The sequence below is a fragment of the Cuculus canorus genome, unplaced genomic scaffold (assembly GCF_017976375.1).
Source record: "Cuculus canorus isolate bCucCan1 unplaced genomic scaffold, bCucCan1.pri scaffold_116_arrow_ctg1, whole genome shotgun sequence".
In the NCBI taxonomy this organism is placed as follows: Eukaryota; Metazoa; Chordata; class Aves; order Cuculiformes; family Cuculidae; genus Cuculus; species Cuculus canorus.
The window spans coordinates 15,254-39,699 of NW_026527761.1; the positions used below are offsets into that span (position 1 = coordinate 15,254).

The window sequence follows — 24,446 nt, forward strand, 5'->3', positions numbered from 1 at the left end:
TCTTGAAGCGAGACATCTTCAGCATCAGTTTTAGAAAATTGCTGCAATTGATTATCTGTTATTAAGATACCATAAAGGATGCTCTGATTTTGAGGGCATAAGTTGTTCCAATTTGACCGATCAGTCTCAGACTGTAGGAACCTCTATAAGAATTAGCATGGCCTTCTTAGCTCCATACAAGAGCAGGAAGGTGTAGATTTTTCGTGGTTAACTTCTTGGCTCCTAAACCTGTCCTGGTTGAAATAATTTTTTCTCAGCGTTGTACCATTGGGACTATTAGTTCTGTTAACCCGTATAGTGTTTCAAAGTGCATTCTGGTATTGTCAGTGAACAGCAGAAGATTATGAGACATGGAAAAGAAATCAGATAAGCCAAGCAGTAGAATCAGGAAAATAATTTAAGAGAGCTTTAAACAATAGGACCTGATGTGAGTCTTTTGCAAAAGAATTTGCAAAGACCTTGAAAAAGGAGGGGATTGAAATAGTGATTTGTAAATGGTGGGATGGAATGTCAACTATAGTGTGTTAAAAAACAAAATTAAGAACTAAGATAGTGATAACCACCCTTATCTTCTTGTCACCCGGAGTCGTTGAGATTGACCACTCTGATACGGCCACACCTTAACGACTCTGGGTGGGATTGATCTCATCCCCTCTGGATGTGCAGGAATGAAGTGTGCTTGTCATTTCAGGAAAATATGAATATGAAGACAGTTCTGTGTATATAAAGTTCTCTGAAATCCCTCTTTGGCAGAAGCACTCTGAGTACAAATCCCGAGTCTTCTCCAGCGCTGAGTAAAGTGTACATGCCTTAATGGTTAAATTAAACTATTAAGTGTAATTTTCTTTGTTTCACAGGTTAAGGGCATCCCTAGGATGTTCCTAGCCTGGTCCAGCCCTGCACTATTACCCATTCCTGCTCTTCCATGTGGGATCTTATGGAGCTGCAATGCACAGTCCAAAAGAGACTTCCGGGCCTTGGTACAGTTGGTAAGTGTGAGAGTCCGGCTACTTGTGTTTTTACAAAATAGAAGTTTTAGCATTAAGATGGAGGGCCTTACAGGATTGAACTTGTAACACCCCTGCAAAATCTGATTGCATAAGCTGTTTTTCAGCAAGAAATGGCTGAACAAGTGTTTTGGACAAGAGAAATGTTATCTCCTGGTACCTTTCTGGTACAGTACAAGATATGTTTAGGAATGGAAGAACTTATAAACAACAGATTGGGTAAAGAAATTTAATATATTAAAAGCTGCTTAGTAACTGCCTTGTAATAGCTTTCTAATAGACTGTAAATCTGGGGAGAAGGTGGTCTTGCCCTGGAAAGAAATGGTCTATAAACTTCTTTGGCTTTCAACAAAGGTTGAGAACTTCCCTGCTTGCCAGAAGGAGCTGCTCCCGTGACTGTAGTCACAAATAAATAAATAAGTAAACAATTTTGCTTCACACGTGCCTCAGTTGATCTATTTGATTTGATTCGTGAGTGATCCTCACATAAGGGAGGTGTGGGGAAGATGAACAGATGTCATCTCCTTGGAGAGAGCTATTCCACACTTTGCAGCAGGTGGTCGGGAGCTCCCTGCTGGAGCCGTGTGGGCATTTGCGGCAGTCTGGGAGGCCTGGGCTCTCGGGATGTGTTCGGGCTCTCCCTGCCCTCCCCTGAGCTGGCAGGCACTGTGCTGGAGCAGGGGGGCCGCAGGCAGGCACCACTCCTCTGCGGGGACCTGGTGGGTGCTGAGCATCCCTCCGTGTCTGCCACTGCATTGCACAGCACTGCCTCCCTCTCTGTGGCCTCACTGTGCCGGGTGGGTCGGGGCAGGCTGGGAGGCCCCGTTGCCTCCGGAACCAGGGCAGTAGCCCACTGGTGGTGGAGCTGCTTTGTCTGTGTCCGTCGTGTCCCCCGTGTCCCTCGCGGACTGGGAACACAGAGAGCTCAGACTGCTTCAGGAGCGCACAGGTTGCTTGTCACAGGTGTCCGGCTTTGCTGCTTGGCTGGAGGGGGGGAAATAACTCGGGGTTTTACTCCTATGAATCTTATGAATTCTAATCCTATGAATCTTTTACTCCTATGAATCTGCAGCTTTAGCATGGTCTGCTCATGAAACAGGGTGGAGAGGCCTCCTGTTCCCATAGGAACGATGCCAAAGCCTGGAGACGCAGGGGTATCCGATCTGCCATGAATGGGATTCTGGATTTTCAAAGTGCCGTTGTTGCTCTTTGCAGGTGACCGAGTCATGGCCACTGGCAAGATCCGTCAGCCTGTGGGGCATTCCAAAAGGCCTGATGGATTCCAGAGCAGAGTGGCAACATCTCTTAATCGGAAGCTGGTCAGAGCGGCAGAGAAGCCTCTGACTGTCAATACACGCTATGGCCAGGTAAGAGCTGTGTTTGGGCTGTGAAGTCCCTCTGTGTCCCTCCTCTGCCCACCTCTCCTGTTGTCCAGCAGCACTGGGAAGCTGGACCCCAGCACCCCTCTGGGAGCTCCATATGAGTTGTGTCCTGCTTCCGGGCAAGTCCAGAGTCTTACTGGAATGTGCCACTGGAGCCAAGTTAAACGATTGTCCTGGGTGTTGGGCTGGACTAGCTGGAGCACGAGAGTGTACTTCTTTGCATCCTCTGTGGGTGGGCAGTGCTATCTGCTGTCCTGCTGGCACACTGGCCAGAGCTGCTCCGGCTGTACCAGACCTCCTGGAGCTGGGTGTGTGGTGGGCTGCTCCAGCTCTGGCTGAAGCCGTGGAGATGTGACTGGTCCCAGACAGAAGAGGTTCCAAACTTATCTGTCAGTGGCACTTGAACAAGAAAAGCCTTTCTGGACCAATTTCTGTAGCTCTTGCTGATGTTTTGTGTTTCAGCACACTCCTTCTGCCCTCATGAAGAAGTCTCTCAGCACCGAGCAGAGGCTGGTCACCACTCGGGAGGTGAAGCGGCCCCGAATTACCCAGCTTCGAGACATGAGTGAAGCCTCCCATCACAAGGTAGCCTTTTCCTGCCCTTCTTTTTGCTGTCTGATGTGTACTTTCAAATCGCTGGAGGCAGTGGATTCCTTCTGCTAGGGGAAGAAGAAAGCATATTTTGCCAGTGAGACATTGAAGTCCTGATCTGCGCTAGGCTGATGTAAATAACCTTCGCTGAAGCTGGTGGATCTTGCTGGAGTCAGCTCCCTTCCCAGTTACCGTGGCTAAAGCACAGTGCTGGGGGAAGGCCGGGGCAGGACACAAGGGCACGACCCTGCCAGTCTCCATCCTCCTGCTGAAACTGTCAAGTGCCCGGAGTCAGGACTCCCTCAGCCGTAGCAGCATTGGCCTCTGGAGGCTGTAGGCCCTGTGGGAATTGCTTAAGATGTAACAAAAGCAATTGCATTAATGTTTTGGGTTGGAACAACATGTGGGACCCGTAGAAGGGTGTTAGGTTTGCAGGCTGTGGGATGCTGCCAGATATATGGGGGAAGCGCCCTGGGCAGAGCAGAGGGGATGTGCTTTCTCCTGATCAAGGGTTTCTCAGGTGTATGTTTAAAGCTGCTTTTCTCACATGACTGCTCAGTGTCCAAAGGGGTCAATGACTGCGGTGGCCTCTTGAGTGGAAAATGGCCAGCGAGACCTGTAACAAGTGGGTTAAGGATTGCCCTGGACTGCACAGGAGGTTGGGAACACATCAGACAAGCACACAAGTAACTGGCAATGTGCTGCAGCTGTTGGCTTCAGCGTGACCAGGATCTCTGTGGAGGAGCAAGGGATCCATCTGTGCCTTTAGAGTGGGAACAACGCAGCTGCAAGAGGGGAGACGAAGCAGGGGGAATTTCCTGAATAATGCCTCTGTGGACACTTGTTGTTAGTTTATATTTTCAGACATGCTTCTGCAGTGGTATTAAACAAAAAACAGCGATCATAGAGTAAAAATAAAGCATCCATTTAAAGCTTATGGAAAAGGAGATGCCAAGCCCACTCTTACTCGTAGCTTGGTAGCTTGGCTGCAAAGAGCTGAATCTTACCACTATCCAGCATTCACCCCACCTATCTTTTCCCTAACATGAACGTTACCTCCTGGGTCTGCTGGTTTCTAGGCTGTGTATCAAAACAGATATTGGGGGCCACGTGGGGCTTGGTGCCTCAGTCTCATAGTAAAGATCATCCCGAAGTTGTCTCCCATGGAGCAACTTTCACTCGCTCCGTGAGTGCTTGTGGCTGTTTCAGTAAGTGCTCTGGAGCTGTGTGACCACATCAGTAGAGGGCTCAGCTGGAGGCAGGCGCTGCCTTGCATTTTTGCAAGAGGAGGAAGCCTCTTGCGGAAATGCCTGCCCAGGAGATTCTTAGTTTGAGCCTGCTTAAAGTGGTCCAGAAATTGTTGATCAGCTCAGAACATGGGTGGGTGTGCTCCTGTTTCCCCAGAGTGAGGCAGGCAGATGTGCTCACCATGGGACACTATACTTCACTGAAGACCAGTCTTGGATTCTTATTCATGAATCTTCCTCCCAGCAGCTGAACCACTCACCGCTGTCTGTCTTGTGTCTCCAGTTCTCAGCAGTTGACCTGCAACGGAGCTTGTTCCAGCCTTTCCCATTGGAGGTGGTATTTCAGAGCTATGTCCCCCATAAGGTCTATGAAATGCCTCTGATTCTGAGAAACAACAACAAGGTAAGTGCTGGGACATGAAAGTTTGATCCCAGTATCACAGAATGGTTTTGCTTGGAAAAGACCTTTAAGATCATTGAGTCCAATCATAGATCCAGCCCTGCTAAGTCCGACGGTAGACCATGTCCCCCATCTACTCGTCTTTTAAGCCCCTGCAGGGGTGGTGACTTACCCACCTCCCTGGGCAGCATCTTCCAATGCTTGACAACCCTTTCAGTAAAGCAATTCCTCCTGATATTCAACCTAAACCTCCCCTGGTGCATCTTGAGGCCATTTCCCCTTGTCCTGTCACTGGCTACCGGGGAGGAGACCAACTCCCACCTTGCTACAACCTCCTTTTAGGTAGCTGTAGAGAGTGATAAGGTCTCCCCACAGTCTCCCTTTCTCCAGGATGAACAGCCCCAGCTCCCTCAGCCACTCCTTGCGAGGCTGGAAAAGGAGAGCAATGCCATTCACATGCTGCACAGCACAGCAAGTTATCCACTGCTGCACAGCACATCCGGCATAAAATGTATCACCATTGGTATTTTGAGGATGGTGGAAATCTTGCCATGCTAGGATTCAGTTTCTCCCCTGATTTTGGCTGACTGTTTACGGTATCTAACCCGAAGGAGCTTCTCTGGTCGGCATCCTTCCCCTTGAAAGCCCTGGATTGATGGGGAATGTTGAGGACCGTACTGTTATCTACTCTCATGCCTTACCGGGAGTGGGGAGGAATACCCAGAAACGTGGCTTGCCTGCACTGGTAGCTGCCTGGCTGCCCCCACCAGGCAGCAAGAGCCTCCGGAGAGATGAGACTGGTTTTTAATAATGAAACCACACTGAGTGAGTGCTGGTCATGTATGTCAAGGCAGGAGATGCCCTGGCAGCCCATAATTGATAGGTAGAGCCTGGGGCGGGTCGCCTGGCTTTCCATGATTTTGGTAAGTTGACTGCTCTGGTCTCCTGCATCAGTCTGACCCTGTAAAAGCTTCTCCCTCGCTTCTTTACAGCCCCCTTGAAATTCTTGTAACCTTTCTGGGGTTGTCTCTCTGTTTTCCTGTGTTCTTCCTTTTTCTCTTCTTAAGCTTGCTTTTATTCCCAGTGAGGCCATGGTGTCTGCGGTCTCCTTCTCTTGCTGCTCTGCCTGCGTGGCTCTGTAGCGTCGCGGCTTGACTGCCTCACTCACGCCTGGTTTGTTGCAAGGGGATTTCTTCCTTGTCCCCGGATAACTGATACCGTTTGACCTTCAGAGATTGCATTCCCCCTCTGGAGGTGTGACTGCGTGGAGGTGTGCAGGCAGAAGCAAGCAGGTTCTTTGGGCTGGTTGATGGTGACTGTAACTCCATACTGCTGGTGTCTTCCCTGCTTGGCGCTTCCTTCCCAGAGGGGTGTTGCCCGGCTGCCTCTGACCTAGAGCCGTTTGCCCAGGCAGAAGAGATTCGAGCCCCCCCTTATGTGGGTTGCACACTTACTTCTGGAGTGAAAAGTGCTCTGTCAGGGAGGCTGAGGAAAGATTTTGCCGGGGTGTGTTGAGGTCTCTTCTCATGTTTCCATGAGGGGCAAAATTACAGTTTCATGTCTTTCCTTCAGGTTCCTCGGCTGGTGAAGGTCATGATGGAGACCTCACCACATTTCAAGTTGGTCAGTCACAATGTTGTCTGGCATAGGGTAGCACCTGGCATGACTTCAACTTTCCGCATCCTTTTCACCCCCGAGGAGAACAAGGTGAGAATGGAGGCCCCCAGGAGGGTCGTGTCTTCAGTGGAAGTTGAACCTGCAGGGCTGGATTTGGAACCGGGCATTTGGTGTGGGTTTGGAGGAACTGTGCTGGTTTCGGTGGGGTGGGACTGGATCTAGAACTGGGGGAACCTCTGCTGCTGCGGTGAAGACAATGCTCTCACAGGCTGAAGGCTCTTAGGTGTCTCAGGTTGTTTTTACCCTTCAGCGCTGGGACATTTAATGTGATATCTGCTGGCTTGAGGGACAAAAGATTCTGCTGCCTGTGATGGGGTGTCCTCTCAAGGTTTTGGTTTCTAGTTTCTGTCCAGTGCTGTATCATTATGGATTTGCTCTACTAATTATAAGTACGGAATTCTATATAGAAGTGACCTGTGATTTGGAGGGCCCGGAGTGAGCCTGATCAGAGCGAGGACCACCACCTTTGAATTCTGGAGTCACTTTAATGCCCATCATGTTTGACACAGGGGTGAGACAGGCGAACATGGTGTCTGAAGCCATCCCTGGTTTTGCACGTGGTTACATGCCGCAGCCTTCTGTGAGCTCTAGTCCAGGCTGTGGCCCAGCAGGGGCGAGCTGCAGCTCCTCACAGCTTGGCACGATGTGGCCACTGCAGCTGGGACTGGTGGGCTGTGCTTTCCCTCCCTGCGCTTCCTTGAGCCTTCACAAGGGAAGGTGCATATGGGCAGTAGGGAAATAGCAAGGAGGTGCGTTGATAAGGTGTTTAGCCGTCTGTCTACTCAGTGCTATGGGTTTCATTTGTTAGGGAAAATACTAGGGAAACAAATAGATGCAGAGAGATTTTCTCTTTCTTGTTTGACAGCCACTTCTCTGCCTCACTCTGGGCTGAAACAGAAGTGGTGCTTTTTATACGGTCTGTTTCTAAGCCTTGTGTCTGTACTGTCCCCAAGGATACCTGCCTGCCTGAGGGGATTAAGGCACAGACTCCTGAACTCCTATTAACAGAAACTCCTTTACTGCAAAAGCAGCTGCTTTGATGCAACTCTGCTGAATTTCAAAAACATGGCCTTATCTGATTGGTTACAAACAATTGCCTCTGCGCTCAAACTTCAAACAAATGGTCCACAGGTAACCAATCACTCGCTGTTCACACGCAGTCCCGATTCGTTCTTTGGGCGGCAGAAGGCTTCAGTTGTTTGTTTTGTTCTTCTGTTCATGGTACTTTCGCGGCAGTGTTCCTGCGTTGTCCACTTCTTCAAGGCTCCCGAAGGGCACTCTCGTCTCAGGCAGTTCTCTGTGTGTGCTGCCCGTGCAGCAGCGCGGCAGGGCCGGAGCAGGGGAGGCGCTGCTTGGCTGCAGGAGCTGAGACGCCCCACGCTCTGCGCACTGACGCTGTGGGAAAAGCTCCCGACACCTGCCTGTAATCCAGCTGCAGGTCTAGGGGAGAGGGAGCACTGTGCCTGTGACAGGAAGCCAGACTGGCACAGACGCGCTGAGCTCCAGATGTCTTTGGCTCCGAGGAGGTTGCTGTGCTGCTGATGCCTTTGAGATGTCTGCCTGGAAGAGTGTGTGTAGGAATAAGTAGGCAGACACGTCGCCCCAGAGCTTGAGTGCAGCTGTGCTGCTGTGTCTGTGTCTTCATGCACGTGATTGGCATTGCTACAGGCCCACAGGCTCCTATTCCACGCCAAAAGTGCATTGCTTTAGCTCAGAGGTTTGACCATGAGTGCTGTGGTCCTGGCGTGTCTGAATCTCAGTACTGTGATGTGAGGGGTCAATGCTGCTCTCTTGGCCGGTTAACAGAGAAGGATTTAGTACAGGGCATGGAAGGGAGGAAGCATTGCAGGGGAACAAAACCAGGCAACATCCTGCTAGCTCTTAGCATGGCTTTGCTGGATAACTTTGAGCCAGCAAATGTTTCTGCACCAGGCCAGAGGTGCAAGATCTCTTTGAGCGTACCTGTTTTCTCATCTTTCATTTGGTATTTAGATTTAGTCTTACACCTTGTGCTACCCTCAAACAACATGGATATAGAAAACTAAAGAGAAAATACCCTGTGGTCTCTAGCTCCCTATGCTTATGGAATTATCTGTTTCTTTGGAGGGGCCGAGAAATGATTTAACATCGTTAATATTTAGGGTAATAATTATGCTGGCTTAAGGCAATTCTGCAAGCAACCAAGTGACATGAGCTTCATCTCACTGAGACAGGCTTTGCAAAATACACCAATGCCTTTAAAATATGATTTATTAGTAATAAATAGTGTTCATTTTTGGGGTGGAAGAGGTAAATTGGTGCCCAGGAAAGGCAGAGTGCCGCTCTTCAAGTTTAGAGAGGCAGCAGAGCAACAGATGGACATCACCACAAACAGAAGTTGGGTGAGACAACCCCAGAGAGCACTGATGACCAATACTTTGTCCCTCGTCTTACCCTTGAGCAGGCAAGTGTGTGGAGTAGGGAGCTCTGCCAGTGAGAGCTCCTCTGCACGGCTTCTGCCACACGCAGGCGGTTTCTGCTGAGGGGGATTTGTGCTCCTTGTAGGGGCTGTGCAGGGCGTTGGGAGAGAGGTGTGGGCTTCACAGTGAGGAGCACAGAGGTGGGGAGCTGACACAGTGGCCTCAAAATGTTGTATAAATTGAACGTTTTGTCTTGTTCTTGATGGAGTGGGAGCCACTGCAGTACCAGGGTGCTGCAGCTCGGCTGGAAGTGCATCAGCAGCACAGTCAGAAGGGGCACAGCACCTGTGAAGCCTCCTGTGCTGTGCATGCAGTTGCCTGCGTGCAGAATACCTGCTTTTCTTTGTGGGAGGCTTAGGAGTGCTGCCTTTGAGCCTTGTCTGCTTCACTGCTGTTGTATCATGCCCTGGGATTGTGGATATCCCCATGAACTGCCACTCCACATGTCTGAAGCGTGATCTGCTCAGCCCTCAGCCCTGCAGGAAAAGGATTTTGTGATGTGATTTGCCGTGGTACTGCTAAATAGGGGATGGTGCGGGGCTGTCTGTCTGCTGAACAAGGACTGGGAAGAGCACAGCTGAGTTTGCTCAGTGTCTCCTGTTTTAAGCTAGGCGGGCTAACAAGGCACTGAGTTGCTTGTTCTTCAGCCCTTGCAAGAGAGATGGGATTAACGCAACAACCATGCCAGGACACGCAGCATGGAAGAAACAAAGCTATTGCTTGCATCCGCTGAGGCTGGAGTGGGCTGCAAAGCGGAATCCAGATGAGACTCGGGAAGAATGCTTTGAGTCAAGGGCAGAGCTGGAGTAGCTGCTAAGGGCAGGGGGGAATTGTTAGTGCTTGTACGTACTTGTCAAAGATCTCTCAAGAACAGTTTGGGTGCAGAGCTGAGCCAGGTTTGGGCTGGGGAGAGGGATCAGATGGCCTTTTCAGGGTGCGTTTCCCCAGCCTTGTCTCTGTAGTGCTGTGGGAAGGTGTGGGACACTCACCTGACATTAAAATAGTTACCGTGTCCAGCTTTTTCAGTATTACCAGGGACCAACTGTCGATTGTGCATGAGAGAAAGTCCTTTTGAAAATGAACCTGAGCATCCCCTGCCAAGATTCAGTGATGTTACCACGCTGCTGGGCTAGGATGCAGTGCTGTGCACAGCTAGGTGCTTAGTGGTGCCTTTAATAGTCTGCAGTGGGGATCGAAGCAGGTTCTTGTTACTGCTGTAATCCTCCTACAAGAAATGACTCTGGTTTGGTGCCTCAGAATCAAAGTGTCAGTTTTGTCTGGTCTGTCAGCTTGCTTCGAGAGCAGGTGGATCCATGGGCTTGTTTCTTCCTTGCGAGCTAACAGCCCTGTGCAAGTTCTGCTGCTGGAATGAAACGTCATTAAGGTAAAAAGTACCATTGCGCTGTTGAATGGTGTGATTGGAGTCATAGAAACGCTGGTTTTCTTTCTGTCATGAGGATGGTACCAAATGCCAAGTGCTGAGACTGTTTCTTTCCCTGCAGGATTATTTCCACCAGCTCACCTGCATCACAGAGAGGGAAAAGTTTATTGTGCCAATTCGAGCTATAGGTGCTCGAGCTGTCCTGGACTTCCCTGACCAGCTGCACTTCTCCGTCTGTCCAGTCAACTACAGCACTCAGAAAACACTGCTGATTCGCAACGTTGGTAACCAGGAGGCCCGCTACCGCATCAGCACTGAGAGGTAACAGAGCTTGTTTCTTCTGTGCAAAACACTGTTGTGTGGTAGTGCAGTTGGTAAACAGTAACAGAAAGGAACCAGAGCGTGGGAGCTGCTGTATTGCCGTAGCTGGAAGTGTAAGCATGATGCATCTCCTGACAAAACTCTGCAAGCTCCAGCAAAGTTTTATACCGCAGTGATGTCTCCAACACAGCATCCAGCAAGACTGATTCTGTTAGATTGAAAGGGAAAACATAGGAGGGCACCTTGGCTGCCTTTGGGCTGTCTGAGATGCTGCCTGGCAGCAGCAGCTCTGGGAGCTCGGCTCAGGCAGAGCAAATGCCGTGTTCAGAAGTGGGCAAGCTCTGAGCTGCTGAAAGAGACATTTAAGACGGTGTCATCAGCTATGTTTGTGTTAGCAAGTGCAGCCAGAAATGGGCAATCAAAGTGATTGGCATTGAGGCCCCGACAATAACAGTGGTCCAGGAACTTTGTTTTGGAGTAGGGTTGGTGTGGCCCCTGGGACCAAATATTCTTGAGCAGAATGAGCTCCAGAGTGAGCTGAGCAGACACTGGCTTCAAAACTGCACTGCAGCCGGAGAGCAGAATGCTAACGAGGGCGCAGGCAAGTGCCTGGTACACAGGTTGACGGCCTTTTCTTCCAGAGCTTTCTCTCTCACAGATTTCCTGGAGAGTGCTAGAATATGTTAGTAGCTGGCTTGCAACCTCCTGGCCATAAGTACCTTCTGAAAAGCTTACAAACCACTGCCAGCCAAACAAGCCCGTTCTCTGGGGTCACATGCACACGGTCTTCCCATGGTCCCCTCATCAAATGCCTGGCGTGAGCTGTGTTGTGGGCAGCCTGTGTTGCTCCTTTTGGTCTCAGAAGGCATTCACCAGTTTTCCAGTTTGCTGAACTGGAAATAGTAATGCTTTGTTGACACCACATCTGCAAGGAAAGCAGTCCGGCTGGCTGGTAGCGAGTGGAGAGTTGCTTGGTCCCAGAGGTCTTGGTGTGGGAGCCGAGGTCAAGACTGCAGCAAAGGCCTGCTGTCTGACTGGGGCTACCCGAGTTGCCTCAGTGTCTTCTCCGTCAAAACAAGTCTCAGAAGAGGATTTGACTTTTCTCCTGTGAATTGTGAGGGTCCAAGAGAAGCTTCCCGCAGAGCCTGGCAAGGCTGTTGAAGCAGGCTTCTAGGACGCTCTTTGAGCAGGCTGCTGTTTTTCACTGTGGGAAATATGTAGGCAGGAACCTGTCAATCACTCTACAGTTTTCCTCTGGGATTTCCAGTTCTCATTGTCACCACCAAAATAAATACCCTGGAAATGTCTGGCACATTTCTGCAACGCGCTTACCAGCTGCTGAGTGATGCAGCGGGTGGTGAATCTTGCTCGCCAGGCATTTGAAGAGTTTCTGAACTGTAGTAGTCAAGTATTTCAGTCCTGCTTTGCCATAAAGAAATAGAAAGTGTTACAAAATTTTACTTCAAACTGCACAAAACCAATATTGCATGTGTGGAGATCAGGAGTGGATGCGGCTTCCCTTGTCAGCTGAGGGCATCCGTCATCTCTTCCATTTTGTTATGGACTTCTGGTTTGAGCTTTGTTTAATATTTGTCACTTGGTGACATATTTCCAGAGAATGACTTATGCCCACTCTGAGAAGCTTGTGGGTTTGGATTATACTTTCTTGAAGGAGCGACTGAGATTTCAGATGGAGAAAATGCCTCGCTTATATACATATAGAGAATCTATGCGATAAAGTTCAGAGGGATCAATCTTTCTCTGGGGTAAATCGGGGTACATCAGTACAGAATTTATGTCTTGCTGTCTCTATCTTTCAGACACGTGTCAAATTCCCGGAGCAAGCTCTACTAACTTTACTTGCAGTGCCAGCACAAAGTCTTCACTTCATAAATATCTACTTGTCTTTATGCTGGGACAGCTGCTGCTGGGAGCTGGAGGAACTCCGCTATATACTTTGGGGACAGCTTTTATTGATGATAGTGTCCCAAAACACAAGTCTTCCCTTTATATAGGTAACTTTTAAAACTGTTTATAACACGTTGCTGGGATAGATCATAGGCTGCAATGCCTTACAAATGCTTTTATTAATTCCTCTAATTAAACTAGTCTTGCCGTTGTTTACTTATGTGCCTAAAGTGTTTCTGTATCAGTTTCTGTGCAATTTATGTGTTAATCTGCTATGAGCACCAAGCCTTTTCGATAGCTGTTTTGCAGACGGTGGTACTTTGTGCACTTCTTCTGCTGTTTTTTTTCATGTCAGTGACTGAAAGTGATTAAATGGTTTGTTTAGCGTGCCTGTTAACAACAGAATAAGTTATAGCAAAAATCTGGTTTTCAATGTCAGTATTGCAAACTTGGGTGTATCTGGTCAGTAACCAAACCTTACTGTATCCTTTAGCTTTGTTTATTTACCTCTAACAGTAGACTGTCCTCTCAGTTCAGGGACACTCCTGTGTATCATGTGATCAATGCAGTTTTCTAGCCACATACAGATTGGACACCTCAGGAGAGAATACTGAAAGTATCTTTCCTTAATTGAAAGTGAAGAGATTGCCTAGAAACATGGAGAATTTGTTCATCTTACTCTGCGTCTGTTTGAAAGCTAAGGAATACTAATTCTTAGCTGTGGGTTGTAATGTTTGCAGTCAGCAGTCTCTGGATTATGTGCATTTTGACTGCCAAGTTCGTTGCAGTCTACGTGTGTTTTTCATGGGTATGAAGATACTTGTAGTTTCCCCCATTTTAGGTGTAAGCTGATAAAAGTATGTAAGCTGTACTGGTAACGTGGGGGGGAATTCAAAGTATCTGAGATTCCTGGCCTGTTTCACAGACTGAATTAATATTTTAGGGGGCAAAATTGAAATCATCATCTACTTGCATAGTAGTTTTTCAAGTTTGCTTAGTTTTTCAAGGCAAGCCATTTGATTTTGATGCCAAAAATACAGTAGTTGCATCTCTTAACTAACAAAGACAGCTCTTATTTTTTTCTTTTTCTTTATACTAGAAGAGGAGATTATTACACATTTTTTTTCTGAGCCCAGTGAAAGAAGTAGAGCAGAATTAGAGCATGTCTGCATGATCAAGAAGTGGCCTGAAACTCAGGAGAATGGTGTCAGTTGTTCATACTTCAAAACGTATCACGCCACCACAATAAATCAATTTAATAAATTGCTTTTGTGGTCTTCAGAAAATTGTTAATTTGGAAGAACTGTGTATTCTGCCCAATTAAACAAAACTAGAAGGCAAGTGAGTGCACAGCTTGCTCCGTCGAGCCTTCTTTTTCTTGATTTTATGCAATGTATTGAAGATTTAAAACATGTTGCATTGCTTTGCCTAATGTGAGAAGGCTTGTGCAAGGTGGCAAAAAATCCCGTCTAAAGTTTCTGATACTGTCTTTAAATAGCTGGTAGCATCTTGGACAATAAGCTTGCAACTCATAAGGTGGTAGTTTCTTTCTTTTCTGAAACTGTTTTCACGAGGACTGTTCTCTTTCTGAACTGAGGCATCTGCATCTAAAACCAATTAAAAGTTAGGCAATTCCAAACGGCGATTTAAACTGAACGATCTGTAGGAGGAAATGGGTACTTTCTAAGCTAGGTTTGAATTTCTGTAGGGAGATTGTGGACTTTACTCAGAAATATCTATGAGCATGTCACTATTTCCAGAATACTGGAAAACCTGGGATATGTCAATTCTGTTTATTTTGACTTACTGCTATTTGAGTGTCCCCTTCTCTTTCCCTCCCCTCTGGCAAACTTTCCAACCCTGCCTCTTCCCCAATCATTCCTATGTGCTGTTTAAAGAGTGGAATAATACTAAATACTCAGGATCCAGGCAGCTTGGAAAGAAATGAGAAATCCAGATTCTTCAGCTTGGGGAAAAGCTCAGAATATCGGCGGTAATGATGCACGTCTTACCAATTATTTAGACAGATTTAGTTCCTTTTAGTTGCCAGCGTTTCTCTATATACATCTAAGAATTTCTTTAGTAGGATTTGGTTACAACTGCAAATTTATTGTATTCTTTTTCTTTCAATTTTTTTCAACCCTTAGAAGATGTGAAGAGCCCTGGCTTTGTATTTTTAAGGCTTGTATTAATGAATAGAAGTGCATGGAAATCAAGTGGCAGATACTGCTCTAGTCAAAAGTTCTAATGGAACCCTGGCTTCTGATCTTGGCAGGTCTAAAAATCAATTTAAGACTCAAAATGAAAACATAAATATGTACGTTCTCAAAGATTGTGGGCATGCGCTGTTAGCAAATGGTGCTTGTAACAAACTCACTTCAGAAACTTTTTCACAAGCTAGCTTGTGACTTTAGGCACAAGATATGTGAAAGGCAATCTAAAATGCTTCGGGATGTCAAGTGTCTTTTGCTGAACCTCTGAGTTGCAGCTTTTAGCAAGAGCTGCAAATTTTCTTGCTGAAGGACAAGCACAGGTTTTGTATTCTGTGTTGAAGTAATGACCATGAAAGAATGGGTTGAATTACAGAAACCATTTGGTTTGAAGTTGATTTACAGGTTTGAGATTTTTTTAAAAAAGAAAGCATTAAAAATGTGTGGTGAGCTGATGTATTTTCTCTTCTAGGAACTGGCTATGCCATGTCACTGCTGGGTCCTGCTATTGGCTTTGTCTTAGGAGGGCAGCTACTTAATATTTATATTGATATCCAGATCCCAGAAAGGCAAGACATAACTTACTAGTTTGCTTTCTATTTTATTTTTCTAATAATTCTTATTAAAATATTCAGCATCCGTCTATGTGAGGAGGAGAAATTGCAAGGACTATTTTTGTTGGGAAATGCTGCATTTTCAAGAGGTTCTTTAACTTCGTAACAAGTTACATTCAGAAGGGCTTCTAGCAAATTACTTTGCACAGTGAATAGTTCCTGTGTGTGAAACGTTCTCTGTAGCGCAAATGCTTAGTTTTGGCTTCTTGAGAAATTAGCTGTCTTAAAGCTGATTAACAAAGAAATACTTTGTGTTTTGATTAGTTGCTTGTTTATTGTTAGAGTACAACTATTGATTTCTTGTGCAAAAAGTTTCCCTGAGGTGGGACGTGAGGGGCAGGATACTGCTACTTACCTCCTAGGGAAGAGTTTGCTAGAAAATCTACTAGTGGAGTGCACTATCCAAAAAAATAAGGTTATAAATTGTACTATGGTGCAAACCAACAACTTCCTTTACACTTTTATTTCCTGTGCTTTAGAGACTTGAGAATGCCATTGCATTCACCTGAACTTCTGTATTGGCTTTCACTTAACTCACTGCTTATGAATAATGGCCTTTAAGTCAGAGTGAATTTGGCTAATAAGTTGAAAGCTATATTTGATGGAATGCAATATTATAATAGAGCTTTAAAAAGCAAACAAATTCACATATATGTAGAAAACACAAAAACGACAATATTCAAAGTCATTCTGTTGGATCAGTACTGGAAGATAAAAAATCCGCCTCACAGACATCTGAAATTTTGACTTGAATTCATGAATGTTAAACCTACTTTTTCCAAATTATTTTTCTAGTACAAAGTTGGATCAAGATGACCCACGTTGGCTTGGAGCATGGTGGATACCGTTTCTTGCATGTTCTTTTGCCATTTGGCTTCTTATAATACCTTTTTTGTGCTTTCCCAAACACCTACCAGGTATATGTTTAATAATAACGGGGTACATTGGAAGAAAGATTTGTTTGTACTTGTGGGTTATAAGTTGCTGGATTGAGTGATTGATTCTTTGTTGATTATCTGTCTTTGGCTAAAACCTAGTGATAAATACATTTCCAATATGCAGCCTTTATAACAATGCAAGTAGGCTAAAGGGAGGATCCTGTGTGTGTAATGATGTAAGGTAAGACTGGAAACAGGTAGATCATAGAAACTGATGATTGAAGTTTGGAAGATGGTTACAGCTAAGCACCCAGGACTATTTGAAGCTGCCGTGTTACCCGCTGAGAATCATAAGGAAATTCCATTGGCTTAACTTATGCATTGTTGTCTTTGACTTATTGCCTTATTATTTTGGGTGTAATAGTAAACATGAATCAAACTATCTCAGAATAATCTTGTAAAAAGAATAATGTAATTTCTGTCCAGGCAGGTTTTATCTTGTAATTTGGAAGAGCGTTTAAAGGAAGTTACTATACCTATCTGGAAGGAGAAATGATGGAGGGAAAGCAAAAATGAATTAGGGAACTGAGGAGAATGTGAGAACTATTAAAAAAAAAAAGAAAAGAAAACTGAAAGGGCTTCAGGATTGGCTGAAATTTATAAGCCCCGATAATATCTTCTTACAACCAAGGCCTCCAAGTGGAAGGATGATGCTTTCCACCGAAGTCGTCTTACTGCAGGAGTACGTTACAGATCCATAGAAAGATCAAAACCAATAAAATGTTGAAGACTTACAACATCTGAACTAGTTTTCCCAAGGGAGGGGAGCTATTATTTTTATGCCTTTGCTGACTTAAAGTCCAAGAGTACAGATATTCAATGTTTTCATTGTCAATAAATATGCTCACTTGTAGGAACTACAAAAATTCAGGCTGAAGAAATCTCTGAGACACATAATGATGGAAGTGCGGCACTTGCTGAGAACCAGAATATTGGAAAAAGTTTTAAAGACTTTCCTGTGGCACTTCTGGTAAGAAAATTGGGAGGTTACTAAAACTGATATATTCTAAGAAATTAAATGGGGTTTTTTTTTCAGGTAATATATATATATATATATACACATATAAAGGTAATTGCTGCTTTACTGTGTTGGCATCAGTGCTACTGATAATTTAATGCATAGTCATTTTGTTGATGCATAAGGTTGTTAAAGCAAGAAAAGTGTATTACTGAAGTTCCTCATGAGCATATCTAATTTAAAATATAATGACATTTAGTTTACATGTTACTACAATGAAATAATTTCCTGAGTGTTATGCTTGTTCCCCACCCCGTTAGATACTGTTGAAGAATCCAGTGCTTATGAGTCTAATAATAGCCAGTTCTTCAGAAGCTTTAGTTGCCACTGGCTTTGCCACATTTCTACCAAAGTTTATAGAAAATCAGTTTGGCGAGACGTCAAGTTTTTCAGCAACTCTTGGAGGTAATGTGGCTTTTCATTTTAAAACATGAAATATATAGTGCTGAGCACATCATTAACATTATAGGTGGAAGCTTATATAGACAGGTATTTGTGAATGTATTTATGTGAAATGCAGTTTTCACAGCAGCTGCAGTATTTTTATATTATTGCCTGCCTCGTGAAAATCCTGGTACTTAATTCATCGGGGGTACAAAGCTACTTGTTGTCCATAAGCTTAGAAGATTTGGTACTCGTATTCAAAGTAGAATGAGAATTGTGTGGTACTGAAATTGTAATTTATTCCTTTCTTTTTCTTGGTGGAAACCATTTTATTTTCCTCATTTAAAATCAGCTGAAAGGGCATTAAGCCTTAGTCCCTAATAAAGAATGCAAGCTGACTGGCAGCTGGAGAAAAAGCAGATCTTATTGCATGGAAAAGGTTGATTTGGATTCTTCCTTCTTCAGTGCCACGATAATTTTGCAGTGAGCTTACGATGAAACAATTGGTATATATTATAAAATTATTGTGTAGCTGTTTCTAGACATGGCTTGCTGTTACTTATTCCTGTTCTCTGATATGCAGAAGTAATAGGTAGATCAAAGGAAGGCTATGAAAGCACTGAAGTGGAAAACTAAATGTTCCTTTTCTGTCTATAGACCTTGTTTGAATTTCTTCTTAATTTGAGTTGAAAATATTGGTAGTGTTAACGAAATGTGCAGCTTTAAAGAAATGCTTATATTACTGTTGAAGGCTAGTTGTAGCTGAACTAATGCTGAGCTAGCTAGTTCAAGAATTGCCAGTGACCACATTGGTTATTTTATCTTTGACTGTAAGCACCTGCAGCCTGTGCAGTTCTGCCATTATACCCAAACTGTCTTTGAAATTAGCTTTCTCAGGTCAGTGCAAGTTAAACTGTATTCTGGGCTGCACTGTAGATTAAACATATAAGAAAAGAATACTCAGTTATGTGTCTGGAGTCCTAATAGTGCCAAGAGGATAAATTAATATGGACTACATGGTCTGTGACAGCACAACTGACCCCATGATCTAGACTTCCTTTAATCTTTCTATAGATACCTTATTGTATCTTGTGCTGTCTCTTGTATAATAGTGATTTTGTTCTCTTTTTAAGTGTTTAACAAAGAACATGGATGTGTGAAAAGAAATACTGAATCAATGAAAGAGTATTTTCTGTATTCATGAAGCGGCATAATGATGTTCAGCTATTCCTGCCCCATATACAGTGTCCTTATTTAATCTGGTTTTGTTGTGTTGAACTTTGATTTTGGACAACAATAAATTATGCTGTCCAGTTGAAATCTGGAAAGGCTAAAGGTTGTATAAGGGTAGAGTAAATTACTCATGCTGACAGCTTCTGCTAGGATGGTTTGAAAATGACATCATATGGACTGCATAAGGTACAGGTGAATTTTTCCTTAACGTGAAAATGTGCTCTGAGTTGCTTCGATAATTGTCTTAAACTTTTGTCTAATTGCGGGTGTCTTGTTCTTTTCTAGGGCTTGTGTTAGTTCCAGCAGCAGCACTAGGCCAAATCATAAGTGGCATCTTGGTTTCCAAGTGCAAAATGGATTGCAAAAGCATTATCAAGTTCATGATGGGCACTTGTTCAGTGGCCCTGCTATGCAACTCATTGGTTTTATTTGCTAAATGTGGGAATGAACCCTTCGCAGGTGTCTCTGAAACATATAATGGGTAAATAGATTTTAATGCACTCTTGTGGGTTTTGTTGATGTTTAAAATAAATAAGCTACATAATAGAATATAAAGTCTTTAAAAATGTCCTATTTTGCTGTGATGTATGAAACAGGAATGATTTACAGAACCCTAAAACCTAGTTCTTGGAATCTTTATGTAGTGAACGATAAAGAAAATGTAATGATGTATTGTCTGCAAAATGTTCCAAGCAGACTGGACCTGCTTCACAAAAAAAATTGTTACAAAAGGTTACACCTTTTTTAACCATTCTAGGTGTGGTTGTCATGGTTTTGACTACAGCTAATTTCCCGTTTCTGTAGGAATAGCATGGTTTTTGTATCTTCTTTTATTAACCAGCTCTTTATTCCCCGCAAGAGTCTGACATGTACAACAATTTCATGAGAGAGCACAGAGGTGCACTGCAACTTGAACTGATTGTATTTCTTTTCTTAGAAAGCAAAGACATTATTGTAGTTCTGCTTTATTGTAGGTTCTAGCACATCTAGCCCTAGCTTACAAAGAAGGTTTTCTTTTTTTCCTGGTAAAATGGTTGCTAGAGGTAGAAATGTGATGCAAAAAGAGCATAGCTCAGTGACACAAGCTGAAAAATATCGTGGGTGGGGTAGCACAGTTAATTGAAATGTAGTTCAAAATATTTTTTGGCAAACAAGTGTAGGGAAGACTTCTCTAAAAAATACACGCTTTCCTTTCCCTTAACGAACACAATTCTCATACCTAATGAGGATGCAGTCTATAATTAATTTTTAGGTATTTGTAGTAATTGTAATTAAATATTTTATGATGAATGTTCTTCCTGTTGCTGTGAACAAAGTTTACTCTGGAAACCAGTGTAGCAGTGGGAAAAAGTTGAAAAGTGACAGTAGAAATGAAGCAAGATTAAAAATAAATACCTACAAGGATAAACATTCTTTAGAGAATGTATTTCTAGGTCCATCTTTAAAACATCAGCATTGAATCTATGTGATCAGATCACTAGCATAGGCATTATGTTAAGGATTGTTAAGGAATAACTGTAAGATGATGATAATGTTTCGATTCTCATCGTTCTAAATAGTACACATCTGTGTAGCATGCACAGTGTATAAAAGCAGGGGGAAGGCATCTAACTATGCCAAAACTGCGCTGTTAAGTGGTCCATTAATCTGTCGTGAATTGATAGAGTTGGAGGCAACTAAAGCTGTTTGAGGGTCTGCCAAAGAGCCAGATGCTGTTGTGCAAAATAGCTCTAGCAGGCTGGTAGCTAGAGACTGCGAGCTGTCATTTGAAAAACTCATAAGTCTGAGCAGTGTGCTGTGCAGGCAGGTGAATAATTTATCCGTTCTGTTGTTTTCCCCAAAGTCTCCATTTTAGAAAAGGGTTATGTAGCCCTATCTTCTACAAAAGCAGAATCCGTAAGTAATGTTCCAATGCATAAAAAGGCATTTGAACTTAAATAGGATGAGGAAGAGGATCTTTGCAGTTCACTAACACAATAGCAGCATGAAAATACAGGAGATGGGTTGAGGGGAAATTGTTTTTTAAACTTCTAATGTACGTGCAAGTTGGTAGTTTTTCTAAGAAAAGATGATTCATATCTAGTCAACACTTAGCCTTACATGCTTTCTTCACTTAATATTTATCGTGCCTTCTGACTGATTTAAAATGAACATATAAAAATAGAGGAATCTTGGAAAATCATATCTTGCTCACAGCAGGAACAAAGTGCACAAATATTGCAGAATGTGGAGGCTACTAACTTTTCCAGGTCCTCTAAAGGAATCACTGACATAAGCATAACTGACAAATAATACAAAACTTCCCCCAAAATGCAGAGAGTGACGTGAATGACTAACCAGATTTTGTTGAGGTCTCTCAATTAGGTAAATGGGAAACAGTAAAATGGATAATCTTAGCTGAATAGGACAAATTCAGAGGCAGTCAGGCTTCCGGAAGGAAGTCAGGCTTCCAGTTCTCTAACAGAGTAGGAGTTTAATGCCATGCTACTTTAAACATTTGCTTCTATTTCCTTTTCCAGAAGGTATACAAAATGAATGAACCGAATTTCATACACTGGTTTCTGCAGAGGAGAGGGAAATCCTTAAAGCCAAAGTTACTGTTCATTCCAGTTGCATCTTTACACCTTGCTGTAAGGATTGACAGTATAGTCAAAGGCCAGTGTTGACATTTGACACTTAAAATAAGGCACAGCTTCAGTGTCTGGAAAAACACTAGCTGTAAGATTACTGTGGACACTTCAGAACAGTGGAAACTAATATGCAGACTTTGGTTGTGGGAAGTTTGTATTTACATATTGAGCGAAAGAATCTGTATGTAGCATTTGGATACAGTAGTTATATGCAAAATAATACGTGAAGCTCTCAGTGATCTGCATCAGTGTAGTTAGTACCACTGACAGAGGGGCACTTCTAAAACTGCTTTCCGTGAAGGAATAAGCAGCTAAAATACCTAGTAGTAGCTTTAAAAATGTGTATAAGCTTGTGAAAGAATAGCCAAGTGTCTGACTCTCGCTTACGCTATTAAGAAAAATGCTTCTGAAAGAATAAATTGTGAGAATGCTCTGCGAGCTGACTTAGAAATTGACGCAAGTTCATTTTTGTGAAGATTTTGGAAAAATCCTTCATGCAAGTGTTCTCTTTCTATTGAAAAATAGCCTAGAGGTAGAGAAGTGGGGAAAGCTTTTTGTATATTTACTACCAGAACCACATTAGTAGAGGATTGCTTTTAAGTCCATATGTTAAGGAACAAAGTATATTGTTTGTACTAACCCCATTTATTACTAATTTAGGCTATAAGCAAAACTGACATAATATACTTCATCTGTTAAACACTTCAAAGAGTTGGTTTTGCTGAATAATTTTGTTTAGTATTTCCTTGAAGACTTGAAGGAAGAGAAATACTGTGACTATTTCTGTAGTTCTGTTCATTCCTGCAAGTTTCTGGGACTCCTTATTTTGTGGAGGGAAAAAAACCAAACCAGCCTTTTTAAAGAATATTTAATGGCCTCACCTACTAGACTTCTTTTCGAAAAGTAATTGTAGAACAAGAAATTTCATAAGGACACTGAACTGTTTCTTCTGTATTGTAATATTTCACTGGCCATGCATAAGTAAAGGTTCGGTCCCTCTTTGTAGGTCAAGGGAGAGAGACATTGTCTGCCCATATAAACAGGACAAATGTTGTTACTGTCTTGATTTAACACTTCCAGGCTTGACATACCTCACAGGCTTACAAGGCACTATATAAGCAGACCTGTGATTAATAAGTTTGCAAACTAACTTTCATTCTTGTATGTATGAAGAATAAACTCATATAACTTAGTAGGCCTCAACTGTACAACAACCAGATGAAGTAGTTATGATGTCCTTAATACTCCATGTGCAGTTTGAATTCCATGTAAGTAGTCAACTTAATTACTAGATGAACTATTTCTTCTCTTCGTATTTGTGACCACCTTAAATTCTCTGGAAGAATCCTGCCTTTTAGGTAATGAATGTGGAACTTTCAGTTTACAGTATGATATTTAAGCTGCTGACGTTGTCAGTATCCTGGTTTTGGCTGATGACTCTTAACCTGTAAAGCTTATTTACTTGTTACATGCACTATTATTAGAAAATCAAAGGGTGTTTTTGTTCTCTCCAATTTTATCTTAAGAAGGTCTCTCCACATCCCAAACCGATTACTCGTGTGAATAATATAGTGGAACTACTTCAAATACAACCATAATATGGCCTATTCTGGAAGTAAATGCATAAATCAAGAATATTTATAGTTAGCAAGAATTCAATTAAACTGCATTCTTCATTAGCCAGAGCAAATCTTTTAAGTTCTTTTTGGCTGTGGTGAGACTTGGCACTCTGCATTTAGCATGTGCAGTTGTCTTGGTGCTGGACCAATCTAGATGTCTGCATAGCAGTGTTACAAATAGTGAAAATGCAGGGGTTTAGACCTGGACTTGAATCCAAAACAGGAAAAAACATAGAATATGATCAGTAGAATAAATAACACCAAACTCTGCTTTTAAACTCATTGCTTTTTTTCCCCTTAAAACTGTAAGTTGAACCAATTTGAGTGTGTGGAAATGAGGAGATGATGCAAGAATTGCAGTTATCTGCTTTTGTGAATGGAAGGTGAGGGACTAATCTATGGAAGTAATAATAGCACAAAAATTATTAGGTACAGAATAAATGGGAATGCCTATTAGAGTTGTAACTACTAGGAATATGGCTTATTTTTAAACAATTAAGTGCATAAATCACCTGAATCAAATATTTTGAAATTCTATAAATACTCCATTACTGATTTAGATATCTGCTGTTATTAAACTACTCTATTAAGAGCTTATTAACTTTTCCCTTTCAGAACAGGTGTGCTCTATGGCTTAACAGCACCATGTAATGCTGACTGCAGGTGTTTGCGTTCCATGTCCTACCCAATTTGTGGCAGAGATGAAGTGCAGAACTTTTCTCCCTGTTTCGCAGGATGTGCATCACATCTCTTTAACAACATGAAAAAGGTACTTCTTGCTCTGAAGGTAGCTGGCGTGATTTGTTTGGGTGTTCTGCAAAATGTGTTCTATATCAAATATAATTCTCAGAGTACAACAGGAAATTGCCATAGTCACTATCAATTAGATTCATAAATATGTGGATTGGAAACACAGGTCTAAGTAGGATGTATGTTGGTTATGTGTCACAGTCTAAGATTCTCTGTCCTGGTGCTTTTAGATATTCTGCTTGTGGAGCGCATAACATTTAATATCAAATTTACTTATTTGAGGACAGTTGATGTCAGACAGGATTTCTGACTTACCAGAGTGATACAAAAAATAGCGAAAACACAATACAAATGTAAGTTAATGCTTGGTGAAATGTATTAACTGCAATACACAGCTCCATCACAATACCAGTGTGGTTCCCTTTACTGATTTCTAGAACGTGGTCATTATCATGATGGTGGGCCTCCTCAGTTGTTGAGAAGGCATATCTGGGTTAAAGCCAACTCAAGCCCATTCCTCTTTTTGAAATTCTTCTGCTAGTTGGCTGGCCTTTTGTTTATACTCTGTGTTGGGCTGAACTACACTCTCTTTTAGCTTGTCTGGCTAGCTTAGGGAGACTTTCAAGCTCTCTCAATGAACTTGGGGAGGAACATTGAAACCACTGGTTTGTCCACTC

The 24,446-nt window shown here is 43.2% G+C and overlaps 1 protein-coding gene across 7 annotated transcripts in view; it reads left to right on the forward strand.

The window, feature by feature from the left end:
* Positions 1-857: 857 nt before the first annotated feature.
* LOC128850607 (solute carrier organic anion transporter family member 4C1-like) overlaps positions 858-24,446 on the forward strand; it is a 30,766-nt gene continuing 7,177 nt past the window's right edge. For 6 of the 7 annotated variants that reach the window (XM_054055570.1, XM_054055568.1, XM_054055569.1 and 3 more), the window contains exons 1-8: positions 10,325-10,465; positions 12,286-12,480; positions 15,056-15,152; positions 15,993-16,114; positions 16,990-17,105; positions 17,414-17,558; positions 19,056-19,251; positions 23,635-23,788. In XM_054055570.1, coding sequence (XP_053911545.1) covers positions 12,375-12,480; positions 15,056-15,152; positions 15,993-16,114; positions 16,990-17,105; positions 17,414-17,558; positions 19,056-19,251; positions 23,635-23,788 — 936 coding nt within the window. In that variant the 5' untranslated portion in view covers positions 10,325-10,465; positions 12,286-12,374. Of the gene's footprint in view, positions 990-2,222; positions 2,375-2,851; positions 2,975-4,510; positions 4,631-6,199; positions 6,335-10,265; positions 10,466-12,285; positions 12,481-15,055; positions 15,153-15,992; positions 16,115-16,989; positions 17,106-17,413; positions 17,559-19,055; positions 19,252-23,634; positions 23,789-24,446 lie in introns of those variants that run through there. The other variant, XM_054055575.1, reaches the window with a different exon arrangement.